The sequence below is a fragment of the Heloderma suspectum genome, chromosome 1 (assembly GCF_057233095.1).
Source record: "Heloderma suspectum isolate Gila_16-S chromosome 1, 16-S_ref, whole genome shotgun sequence".
Taxonomy (NCBI): Eukaryota; Metazoa; Chordata; class Lepidosauria; order Squamata; family Helodermatidae; genus Heloderma; species Heloderma suspectum.
Window position 1 is genome coordinate 368,008,464 of NC_139458.1, and position 12,071 is coordinate 368,020,534.

The 12,071-nt window shown below is 44.6% G+C and overlaps 1 protein-coding gene across 1 annotated transcript in view; it reads left to right on the forward strand.

The window, feature by feature from the left end:
• Window positions 1-12,071, forward strand: part of RYR2 (ryanodine receptor 2) — a 545,602-nt gene that overhangs the window by 334,637 nt on the left and 198,894 nt on the right. The window contains exons 50-52 of the mRNA XM_084828209.1: window positions 4,488-4,708; window positions 5,899-5,989; window positions 7,704-7,844. Of these exons, the coding sequence (XP_084684335.1) occupies window positions 4,488-4,708; window positions 5,899-5,989; window positions 7,704-7,844 (453 nt within the window). The remainder of the gene's footprint in view (window positions 1-4,487; window positions 4,709-5,898; window positions 5,990-7,703; window positions 7,845-12,071) is intronic.

A 12,071-nucleotide genomic window follows, 5' to 3' on the forward strand; every position in this document is an offset into this window, starting at 1 on the left:
TCAAGTCCATATTCATTGCATCAGCATCAGTGATGCTATCTAGCCATCTCATCCTCTGCCGTCCCCTTCTCCTCTTGCCTTGTTGTGGCGAAGGGGCTTGCGTAACTCAGTGAAGCCATAAGCTATGCCGTGCAGGGCCACCCAAGACGGACAGGTCATGGTGGAGAGTTCTGACAAAATGTGGTCCACTGGAGAAGGAAATGGCAACCCACTCCAGTATTCTTGCCAAGAAAACCCCATGGAACATATCACAAGGCTAAAAGAGATGACGCTGGAAGATGAGCCCCTCAGGTCGGAAGGTGTCCAATATACTACTGGGGAAGAGCAGAGGGAATTTCCAAGTAGCACCAGAAAGAGTGAAGCGGCTGGGCCAAAGCCGAAAGGACACTCAGCTGTGGATGTGTCTGGTGGTGAAAAGAAAGTCCGATGCTGTAAAGAACAATAGTGTTTAGGAACCTGGAATGTCAGATCAATGAATCAAGGTAAGCTGGAGGTGGTCAAACATGAGATGGCAAGATTGAACATTGACATCTTGGGAATCAGCGAACTAAAATGGACAGGCATGGGCGAATTTAATTCAGGTGACCATCATATCTACTACTCTGGGCAAGAATCCCTTAGAAGAAATGGAGTAGCACTCATAGTCAACAAAAGGGTGGGAAAAGCAGTACTGGGGTACAATCTCAAAAATGATAGAATGATCTCAGTACGAATCCAAGGCAAACCATTCAACATCACAGTAATTCAAGTCTATGCCCCAACCACTGAGGCGGAAGAAGCTGAGGTTGATCGGTTCTATGAAGACCTACAACACCTTCTAGAACTAACACCAAAAAAAGATGTCCTCTTCATCATAGGGGATTGGAATGCTAAAGTAGGAAGTCAAGAAATAACTGGGATAACAGGCAAGCATGGCCTTGGTGTACAAAATGAAGCAGGACAAAGGCTAATAGAGTTTTGCCAAGAGAACTCACTGATCATAGCAAACACTCTTTTCCAACAGCACAAGAGGCGACAAGAGGCTACACATGGACATCACCAGATGGTCAATATCGAAATCAGATTGATCTATTGGGTAGTGTTAGTCAAATCTCAGTTCTCTATACATAAATTGAACTACAAAGGAAATACAGTTTGTTGTAAGAAGTGAATAAAAAAAAGGCTATTAGCACTGTGTATTGTAAAGAGTCATCTTCTATAAAATGGGCTTTATAGTTGTAGTTTTGATCTAGAAATTTAGAGATCCATGTAGAATTTCCCCCTTTAATTCAAGCATAATTAAAATGTTGTTCAAATAAAAGTTCTGGCTGTCCAGTTAAATGCTAGATTACTGTTGTCATCCATCACAAAGTGTTGTACAAATATGAATAGCAATGGGTTGGAACCAGAGTGTTTTTGCATTGGTGGTAATGTTCCCTGAGCAGAGTTCTACTCAGAATACTCCCACCATGGAAAGGTAGGGGAGGTGATTTTCACCAATTTACTGCTCTCCTTGTAGTCTTGTAACCACCTCCCCACTGTTCTAGAGGGTTCCCCAACTCCTCAGAGCGGATTTTTTTGTGGTTGCAGGGGGAGGAGGAATTTTAAAAAAGTCTTCTCCGTTCTGCCATCGGGATTCCTCTGTTGGATCAGAAGCCTTCAAAGGATAGAAGGCTTCTGTTTCTGTTCATGGGAGGCATATTCTTGATCCAACCCAATATGTGTTCCTACTTATCAGAAAGTATGTGAGTCTTTTACATGTTTCCTGATCTCTGCATTAGTCTGTTTGCTATGCACTTTGGTTCAGAAAACACTTTTCATGCACATTTCCGTCTTATACTTCTCAGTTTTAATAACTGATTAATATGTTTTGTTTATATGATTTATGCTTATCATTTTATATTTTTAATTTTATACAATGTTTGTATATTTTATATATTGTATGTTTTATGTATAAATCGATGCTTCTGGCACATTATCTGTTTTTAAGGTAATTTATCATTCAAAGTTCCACCATAGGGCTTTGTTTTTTAAAGGCTGTCAGTTTGTTTTTTTACTTGAAAAGTGTGTGCCTAATACCTAGTGGCATGCATTTGTTTTTCAAAGGATGGAAAATCTCATCCATTTCATTCATTCTTTTAATTATGAAATGAATGCCAGACTAACACATTTGTTCCAAATGGCCATATATTCATTAATTATTCGTTAGTTGCATTTGAAATTCATTCATGGCCTTTCAGGCCTGAGAGGCGAGCCAAATTCCGTTTCAGAGAAACTCTCAGGGGGCCATGTTCCCATGATGTGAGTTTACTGTAAAACTCTCACCGTCAGTAACTGTGCCTTAGGCGAGAAATTTTAACTTTTTAGAATGGGAAAAACTGCACAAAAGCCAGGAATCTACCCAATGAGCGGTGGATGAAGGAAAGAAGATGGGCCCAGGGAAAGGGGACATGGCCATGGGGGGAACTCTGAAGGACCCAATTAGAAGCCCAGGCAGGCTGGATGTGTCTCCCAGCACAAGATTCGGCATGCTTGCTCTAGGGAGACCAGTGGGCAAGCTCATAGATGCTCCCTGGTCTTGGAAGAAAGTTCCATAGTTTGTCTAGCCAAGCTCTGGGAATGCTTCTTAACTTAGCCTGACACAGAAGCAAAGGCTACAATACATTTTGCTAGCAAAACATTGCCCCACCCTGTTTCCTTCACCTCTTTGGGTGAAATATTTGAATCAAAATAAGCTTCCTTCCAGGTGGTTCAGGTGTCCCATGCAAATATTGTGGCACTGAACACCTGGGAGACATGGGCGGAAGTATTTTGTTTTCATTTATACTTTTTTTTTTTTAAACACAAGGATGTCTTCCCAGAAGGTTTGGGTGTCCAAAGCAAATTATAATGCCTAAGTCCATATTTGGCAGGTCTGATCTCTTGGAGATGAATGTAAGAAAACTTCATGCCCGTTGGATAGAAAACAGAGAACTTGCAGGCAGCAGAATAGCAGCTGGGTCTTCCATTAAAAACAATACAGAAATGAAAAAGAATTAAATACTAGCAAAATAAATGTGATTTTAATAAATGGATAATGGAACTAATACTTTTTTTTAAATAATGAAAACTAATGGAATAAAGAAACAAACAACAAAATCTTGCCTATCCCATATGCCCCTCTTACCCTCTTTAAAAGGAAGCATAACAGACTGTAACCATAACAGAATGTAACCATCCAGAAGGTGGTGCTTGAGGATTATTGCTCTGTGCCATGGCAACTGTGCCATGGGATCCCACAGGGCTCTATTTTATCCCCCATGCTGTTTAACATCTACATGAAATCGCTGGGGGAGGCTATCCAGAGGTGTGGACTGAGGTGCCATCAATATGCGGATGACACCCAGCTCTACCTCTCTTTCTCATCAAACCCAGGTGAAACAGTGGCTGTTCTGAATCAGTGCCTGGGCACGGTAATGGACTGGATGAGGGCCAATAAACTGAAACTCAATCCAGACAAGACGGAGGTACTGTTAGTGGGTGGTTTGTTTGCCCGGCTAGGTGATATTCAACCTGTTCTGGAGGGGGTTGCACTCCCCCTAAAGGATCACATTTGTAGTTTGAGGGTGCTCTTGGACCCAGAACTGTCACTTGAGGCACAGGTGACCTCAGTGGCACGGAGTACCTTTTATCAGCTTAGATTGGTATACCAACTACGCCCTTATCTGGACAGAGATAGCCTAGCTACCATGATCCGTACTCTGATAACTTCTCATCTGGATTACTGCAATGCGTTATACATGGGGCTGCCTTTGAAAACAGTCTGGAAACTTCAGCTGGTCCAAAATAGGGCAGCAAGATTTTTAACAGGGACTGGCCAGCAAGCTCATATTACCCCAGAACTTTTCCAGCTGCACTGGCTGCCATTCCATTTCCGGGCCCGATTCAAAGTGCTGGTATTAACATTCAGAGCCCTTAACGGCTTGGGGCCAGGTTATCTGAAGGATCACCTCCTCCCATATGTGCCTGCCTGGACCTTAAGATCCTCAGCAGCCCTTTTCCTTGAGCCCCTGCCAAAGGAAATGAGGCGGGTGGCTACTAGGAGCTTTTTCTGCTGTGGCACCCTGGCTGTGGAATGAGCTCCCTAGTGAGGTTCGCCTGGCATCTACATTGTATTCCTTTCGGCGCCAGGTGAAGACCTTTTTATTTTCCAAGGCATTTTAGCATTTTAGCTTTCTGGACTTTTAGCTTTGCTGTTTTAAATCTGTATTTTAAATTCCTGCACTGCTGCTAGGTTTTATTCTGGTTGTATTGTTATGTTGTGGTTTTAATGTTCTATATATTTTATGTTGTTTTATTGTGTGCCATTTGGTTTTAATTTTTGTGAACTGCCCAGAGAGCTTTGGCTATTGGGCAGCATAGAAATAAATAAACAAACAAACAAACAAACAAATAATTAATGTTACTATTTCACAGTTTTTATGCTACAGAACATACCTATCTGAATAGCTTTACAATTTATTTTATAGGTTGCTCTGAGTGCTACAGATATGGCCCTGGCTCTCAATCGGTACCTCTGCACTGCTGTTTTGCCTTTATTAACTAGATGTGCTCCTCTTTTTGCTGGCACAGAACACCATGCTTCCCTTATAGATTCCTTGCTACATACTGTATACCGACTCTCCAAGGGCTGCTCTCTTACCAAAGCTCAGCGGGACTCTATTGAAGAGTGCCTACTCTCCATTTGTGGGTAAGGATATAGGCTTGGATGAGATGCTAGAACAAAAATGTCCAATAGTAACTTCACTTACGCATAATAACATTAGCGTTGATGATTACAGAAATAAAGAATACTGATATATCACCTCCCTGCTAATAGGATACTTTGAAATCATAATATAAAATTAAACCAATGTACAAAGACCTCCTTGGGAATAAGCCCTATTGAACTGCATGAACATGCATGGGATTGGGCTGCCTTTCATGGGTTCCTTAATGTTATTACAGTATAATGTTCAGAAAACTAACAACAAGCAACATAGCCAACTGTTTGCAGAATAAAATGTATACTCTGCACTGTCTGGAGGAGGGGACTGGAAAACTCTTAAGGGCATCTTATTATCATCCCTCAAAGTATAGAAAACATTTCAGAGGTTTTTAATGCAGCAACAAGGGCTAGAAATATACTTTTCTTTTAACAAAAGACTAATCAGAGAATCAGCGGATGCTTTTCAGACTTGTCAAGGGGGTTTGCTGTTTGAAAGTGTTCGGTGAGATAACATTCTGAAAAACTTGAGTACAAACTGAGCATTTCTGCTTACCTCCCCAGTTCACATATTATTCGACTTTGCTTGGCCTAAAGGTTGAACAATCAGGCAGGTTTTCTCCTTATCGCCCTGGTTCACATGATCATGGCATGGTTAAAGAGTCACAGTGACTTGTTAACCCCACCATGTGTGCTGGACAGATTTCCCTAATTAGCCTCGCTGGTGCAGATTGCTGTGTCGTCTGAATCTGGGTGGCTCAGCTTGTTTAAGAGGCAGCAACCCTCAAATAACCCATGGGCTGTTGTTTGGTTATTTGAGAGCTGCCATCCCCCATACAAGCCATGCCACCTGGGTTCGGACGACACAGCAAGCTGTGCCAGCAAGGGTAATTTGGGGAATGCAACTGCATGCGTGGCAGGAGAAATAAGCCACTGTGGCTTATTTCCTTTGCTGTGATTGTGTGAACCAGCCCAATTTACTCTTACTACTACAAACGATGAGAGAATTAAATTCGCATCTCCCCATTTCTATTAACCTGGGATAGATATTCTAATTTTAAAAGATCACTGGTTAACCTTCTGCATTAGCCACATATCCCTGATTTGTGTGACCACAGTCATGGACACACAGACTTACTTTATTTTGTACTCAAAACTTTTCCTTCTACTTGCAGTCAACTGAGGCCTTCAATGATGCAACATTTGTTGAGAAGATTAGTGTTTGATATTCCTCTACTAAATGAACATGCAAAGATGCCTCTTAAGGTGAGTGTGACCTTTAATTTTCTCTTTCAAAATATACAACTGGTCCCACTTCCCCTCATTCACCAGAAGAAATGTGGGTCTGATAAGAGAATTACGAATGTACCATGAAGCAAAAATTTCATCATTTTCAGCGACATTCAGTATAATCTTCAAAACACTTAATTTAGAGTAGCTGAATTAATTTGATGGGGATTGTTCACGATTAAAAGGTTTGTGGATTTCGGCCTGACAACTCAGTGGTTTCCTATGTAAGGCAAAAAACAGATAGGATCCAATATTATTGTGCCAAAGCAACATCATGAGTTGTGATAACAATGGCAGCAGGAGAAGACTACCCTGGATATTGTATGTGGTAACTCAGAGACTATTCCCCACTTGTACACATGTGACATGCAAAGACTTAAAGGGCGACAGCACTCAGGGAATGGCAACCCTATTCACATTCCTAAACATCAACAGGACAAGGATACCATTTTGCACAAGTGGAACACTGAGATATTAAACAGGATTATGAATAAATACTCAGAATAATCTGGCGTGGCTTGCTTTGATAGCATGTCGACCTGTAAATCCTTTAAAATCTCTGTCCTATCCATATTTGTTTATAAATATAGCACTCCCTCAGGATAACGTTCTATATGGTGCTTCTACTAATGAATATATAGTAGATACCTCTATGGATGTTCTGTTGATTTGTGTAGGATACATCAACAAGTCAGTGAGCTAGTAATAATTTTGGATTATATCCAATTGGTGTCAGTCTATTGACAGGATGCTCTTTGATCCAGAAGAGGCTTCCATCACTGGAAAGGGGGCAATTTTCAACAATCCCCCTTTCTCTCTGCAGCACCTTGCGCTACCTCCCATGTTGTTCTGACAGGTCCCCCAGTGTCTGGAGCAGATTTTGGGGTGAGGGTGCAAGTGCTTTATGGGGGAGGGAAAATCACTGAAAATTTCCTCCCTCCCTGTTCCATTGACAGAAGCCTCTCCTATTTCCAAAAGTGCCATCAGTGAATTCACACTGACTGGAAACAACCCAATATTTCTTATTTCTTTACTGTTTACAACTACCTGTGGGCTGTAGAAAATTAAAAAGAAAACATGGGCCTTTCCTGTAGGAGTCTGGTATAAAAGGATATGACAGAAAGGAAAAGGGAGTGAAAAACAAAAGGGAGGGGACCGGGGACAGAAAAGAGGAGATAATAGTATAGGGTAAGATTAACAAGTAGGAGGGAGAAGTTTGAATGTCACTTGCTGAATGACTAAATTAGCTTTTTCACTTTTTACCTAATACCCTTCTTCATGTGTGGGACAGTCAATAGATCTATGTTGTCCCTTACTTGAGGCCTGCTCCCCATCCCCCAAAATTTTGTCAAGTGCCATCACTGATTGAAGTCTATAACATTAAAGGGACGAGTTATAGATCGCAGAGCAAGTCCTTGTATAGATTTTGGAATAACACCAGGGTACTGAAATAATTACTTGGTGTATATCCGATTTAAAATAAAAACAGCATGCGCACACACAAGCACACTCTTACTCACTCATTTGTGGCACCTTAAAGACTATCATGTTTATTGGGACATATGCTTATGGTGAACTAAATCTGTTGATCTTTAAGACGCCATATAGCATCTTCTTGCATCAGGTTACCACAGCTGTGCCTCTGTAATTTAAAATTAGCAAAAATTGAGCTATCACATTTTTTTTCCAGTTGTTGACAAATCACTATGAAAGATGCTGGAAGTATTACTGTTTACCAGGAGGATGGGGAAACTTTGGTGCTGCTTCAGAGGAGGAGCTTCATTTATCCAGAAAATTGTTCTGGGGTATTTTTGATGCCTTATCTCAAAAGGTAACCTTTATGTTTATGGTGTAAGTAATGATTCTGATAGGAAGATTAAAGTACATTGGGATTCTTTCTGAGAAATGGACCTTCTTACAAACTCCTTACTTAAATGCTTCTACTCCCCCCCCCCTCACAGGGTTTAATTGCCTAATAATGTAAAAAGCATTCAAGTGAGAATTATAATTTGCGTCAGCAGGGTGGAGTGGGAGTGAAAGCAATAACTACACATAGGTGGAATTGATTATAAATGGCCACAGCTTTAATTGGTTACAGCTCTTAAGGTTTGGCATGGCTGATACCACTGCCCAGTCCATATGCTGAGATATTATTGAAGCAACACCTCAAGATGCCTTATGGCAAGGATGCATAACCTCCAGCCTGGGGGCCTAATCCAGCCTGTGGACGTTCCATATCTGGCCCGCAGAGCTTCCTTGGCTTCTTCCAGGGGGTGGGCCTTTGCCTTGGGGTGGGGGGACAATGTGTGCTGCACAAAGCCATGGACTCAGCCGGTGCGGGGAGGGGAAGTGGGGAACAACTGCTCTTCCTGGCTGAGTGGCTTTGTGCAGCATGCACCATCCCCATGAGGACAACGCACACCGCACAAACCCAGGCACCTGCCCTTTTATCCATGCTCCATGCTGAGGAGGGCACAGAGAAAGGAAAAATGGGGAGAAGGTAGTGTCAGTGGGTGTGGCTACGCCCACTGAAGTCCTCGTGTGTGTGTGTGTGTGTGTGTGTGTGTGTGTGTGGGATATTTGGCATCCTACCATATTTGGGTTCAGCACCCCTGCCTTCTGGGGATCCTCCAGTGTGGAGCAGGGAGCCCAACCCCTGCTTTCCCTGTTATAGATCTGGTCTAATGCCTCCAGCACCTGTCACAAAAAGTTGTGACAGAGTCATAAGACAATGCAATTAACACAGACATTATTGCTATGGGGAAGGCCAGCCACCACAATTGCTAGTATCATTTGTGTATGTGAGTAAGATTCCTTCCCAGACCCATTAACCAGCAATTAACCTCTGTCCATAGCAATATAATGAGCACTAAATAGGGGTTGTGGGGAGAAGTTGGTGACAGCAGTGTCAAACCTGCATTCTTGGCCTCTCATTTATAGCCTAGGAGCAGACCAGGAGGAGGAGGTTATTTCTCTGGTCTTCCCCCAAAGCCCTGCCTGAATCCCCTTTTAAAGCCATCCAAATTGGTGGCCATCACCACATACTTTGGAAGTGAATTCCATAGTTTAATTACGTGCTGTGTGAAGAAGCACTTCCTTTTATCTGTCCTGAATCTCCCATCAGTCAGCTTCATGGGATGACCCTGGGTTCTAGTATTATATGAGAGGAAGAAAAATGTCTCCCTATTCATTTTCTCCACACCCTGCATAATTTTGTACACCTCTATCCAGTCTTCCCTTAGTTGCCTTTTTCTAAGCTAAACAGCCGCAAACCTTTCTTCATAGGTGAGCTGCTCCAGCCCCTTGATAATTTCACTTGCCCTTTCCTGCACTTTTTCCAACTCTACAATATCCTTTTTTAGGTGCATTGCCATTGACCAGAACTGTACACAGTATTCTAAGTATGGTCACACCATAGATTTGTATAAGGGCAATATGTCCTTGGCAGTTTTATTTTTGATTCCTTCCTTTCCTAATTATGCCTAACATGGACTTTGCTTTTTCACAGCAGCTACACACAGGGTCAACATTTTCATTGAGCTGTCTACCACAACCCCAAAATATTTTTCTTGGTCAGTCACTGCTAGGGATGGTGTGGGCGCCCGATTCCATCCAGGAATCTGGTGGAACCCCCCTGTCTGCACCCCTGAGCACCCCTGAGCCGCACTCGCCAAGCCCCTGCCCCTGCTTGCCCCCTGCCCCTGCTCGCTGAGTTGCCCGCACTCAGCCAGGTAGCCTCGTCGAGCTATGTGATTGTCATTTTGGGGGTGGGTGGGGAAGGCGCTTGCGAAAGTGCACATATTTGCTTATAAACAAAATGGGGCCATGAATCGCCCATATACGGTGGTGAATGCCTCCTTTGAGGAGGGAGTGATGCCATTGGCCCTCAAGGAGGCAGTGATAAGACCACTCTTAAAGAAGCCCTCCTTGGATCCCCAAGTTCTGAAAAACTTTCACCCAGTCTCGAATCTGCCATTTTTGGGCAAGGTGACTGAGCGGGTGGCGGCGATGCAGTTGAAGGCCCACTTGGAAGAAGCTGATTATCTAGACGCATTTCAGTCGGGCTTCAGGCTTGGGCATGGGACAGAAACGGCCTTGGTCGCCTTGGTGGATGATATGAGGAGGGCTCTGGATAGGGGCAAATGCTTCTTCCTTGATCTCCTTGACCTCTCAGCAGCTTTTGATACCGTTGACCACGATATCCTCCTGGACTGCCTGGAGGGGTTGGGCATTGGAGACACCGTATTGCGGTGGTTCTGGTCCTTCTTCTCCGGCAGGTACCAGAGGGTAGCACTGGGAGAGGAGGTTTCAGACCTGTGGCCGCTCACTTGTGGGGTGCCACAGGGTTCCGTCCTCTCCCCGATGCTATTTAACATCTATGTGAAGCCACTGGGGGCTATCATCAGGAGGTTTGGGTTGCGGTGTCATCAATATGCAGATGACACACAGCTCTACCTCTCATTCAAATCTGCACCAAGGTTGGCCGCAGAATCCCTGTCCAAATGTCTGGAGATGGTGAGTGGCTGGATGGGGAGGAATAAGCTGAAACTGAACCCTGACAAGACCGAGGTACTTTTGGTGGGAGACAAGAGGAGGCTGGGGGATGTTGACCTGGTGTTGAATGGGCTATGGCTACCCTTGAAAGACCAGGTCTGCAGCTTGGGGGTCATTTTGGACTCCCACCTGTCCATGGTGGCTCAAGTGTCAGCTGTGAGCCGGACAGCGCTGTATCAACTTCATCTGATATGGCGGCTGCGCCCCTTCCTTCCCGTATTGGTAGTACGTGCCCTGGTCTCCTCTCGTTTAGACTACTGTAATGCGCTCTACATGGGGTTACCCTTGAAGATGGTTCGAAAGCTGCAGCTGGTGCAGAACGTGGCGGCTCGCCTGATTAAAGGCAGCCGCCGGCAAGATCACATAACTCCAGTGCTGAAGGAGTTGCACTGGCTACCAGTTGTTTTCTGGGCCAAATTCAAGGTGTTGGCTTTGACCTTTAAAACCCTATATGGTTCTGGCCCAGCCTATCTCAAGGAGCACCTCCAGCAACACCAGACAGGCCGCTTAACAAGATCAGCCTCGGATGGCCTCCACTCTGTCCCATCAGCCAGGACAGCTAGACTGGTGGGGACAAGGGAGAGGGCCTTTTCTGTGGTGGCCCCCACTCTGTAGAACTCTGTAGAACTCTGTTTACGTAGACTACACGTGCCCAAATAAGGAACGCAAATGGCGGCGCCCGTGGGCACCGCCATTTGCGTACGCGCACTTCCCCCCCCCAAAGTCAGCCGTGATAGGCTATGTAAGGATTTACGTAGCCTATCACGGTGTTTTTTGAAAATCTAGCCGTGATAGGCTACGTAAATCTTTACGTAGCCTATCACGTTTGTTGTTGTTGTTGTTGTTGTTGTTTTTTACTGGGAAATGGTGGCGGTGGCAGCCGGTCGGAAGACTGGCTGCCACCGCCGCCGAACCGCCACCGGGAGCCGCCAGCGCCAGGGACATTCGCCAAAGGTAAGTCCCATTCCGGGGGGGTGGGGGGGTGTCGGAGAATTTCTCCACCAATTTTGGGGGGCCGAATGCGTTGGCATTCAGCCTCCCGGAGATTCATGGAGAAATTCTCCGACATCCCTAATTTACGTAGACTTTTACAGCGAAAAAAAAAAGAACGCAAATAGCGCCCACTACGCTATTTGCGGTTTCCTTTTTTTCGCCATAATTGCCTACGTAAATATTTACGTAGGATAAAACGGTGAAAAATAGGGAACGCAAATGGCGGCCGCCATAGCCACCGCCATTTGTGTATGCCTTTTTTTTTGTTTTTTGTTTTGCTTTGCTTGCCGTGATAGGCTACGTAAATACTTACGTAGCCTATCACGGCAAAGACCAGGATGCAAATGGTGGCCGCAGCAGCCGGTCGAAAGACCAGCCGCCGCAGCTGGCGCTGGAGCCACCACCATCCGGAACATCCACCCTAGGTAAGCTTCGTCCCGGGGGGAAACCGCGGTGGGGCGAGTGGGTGGCAGGCCGTTCCGCCATGGATTTCGGGGGGCCGAATGCGAGT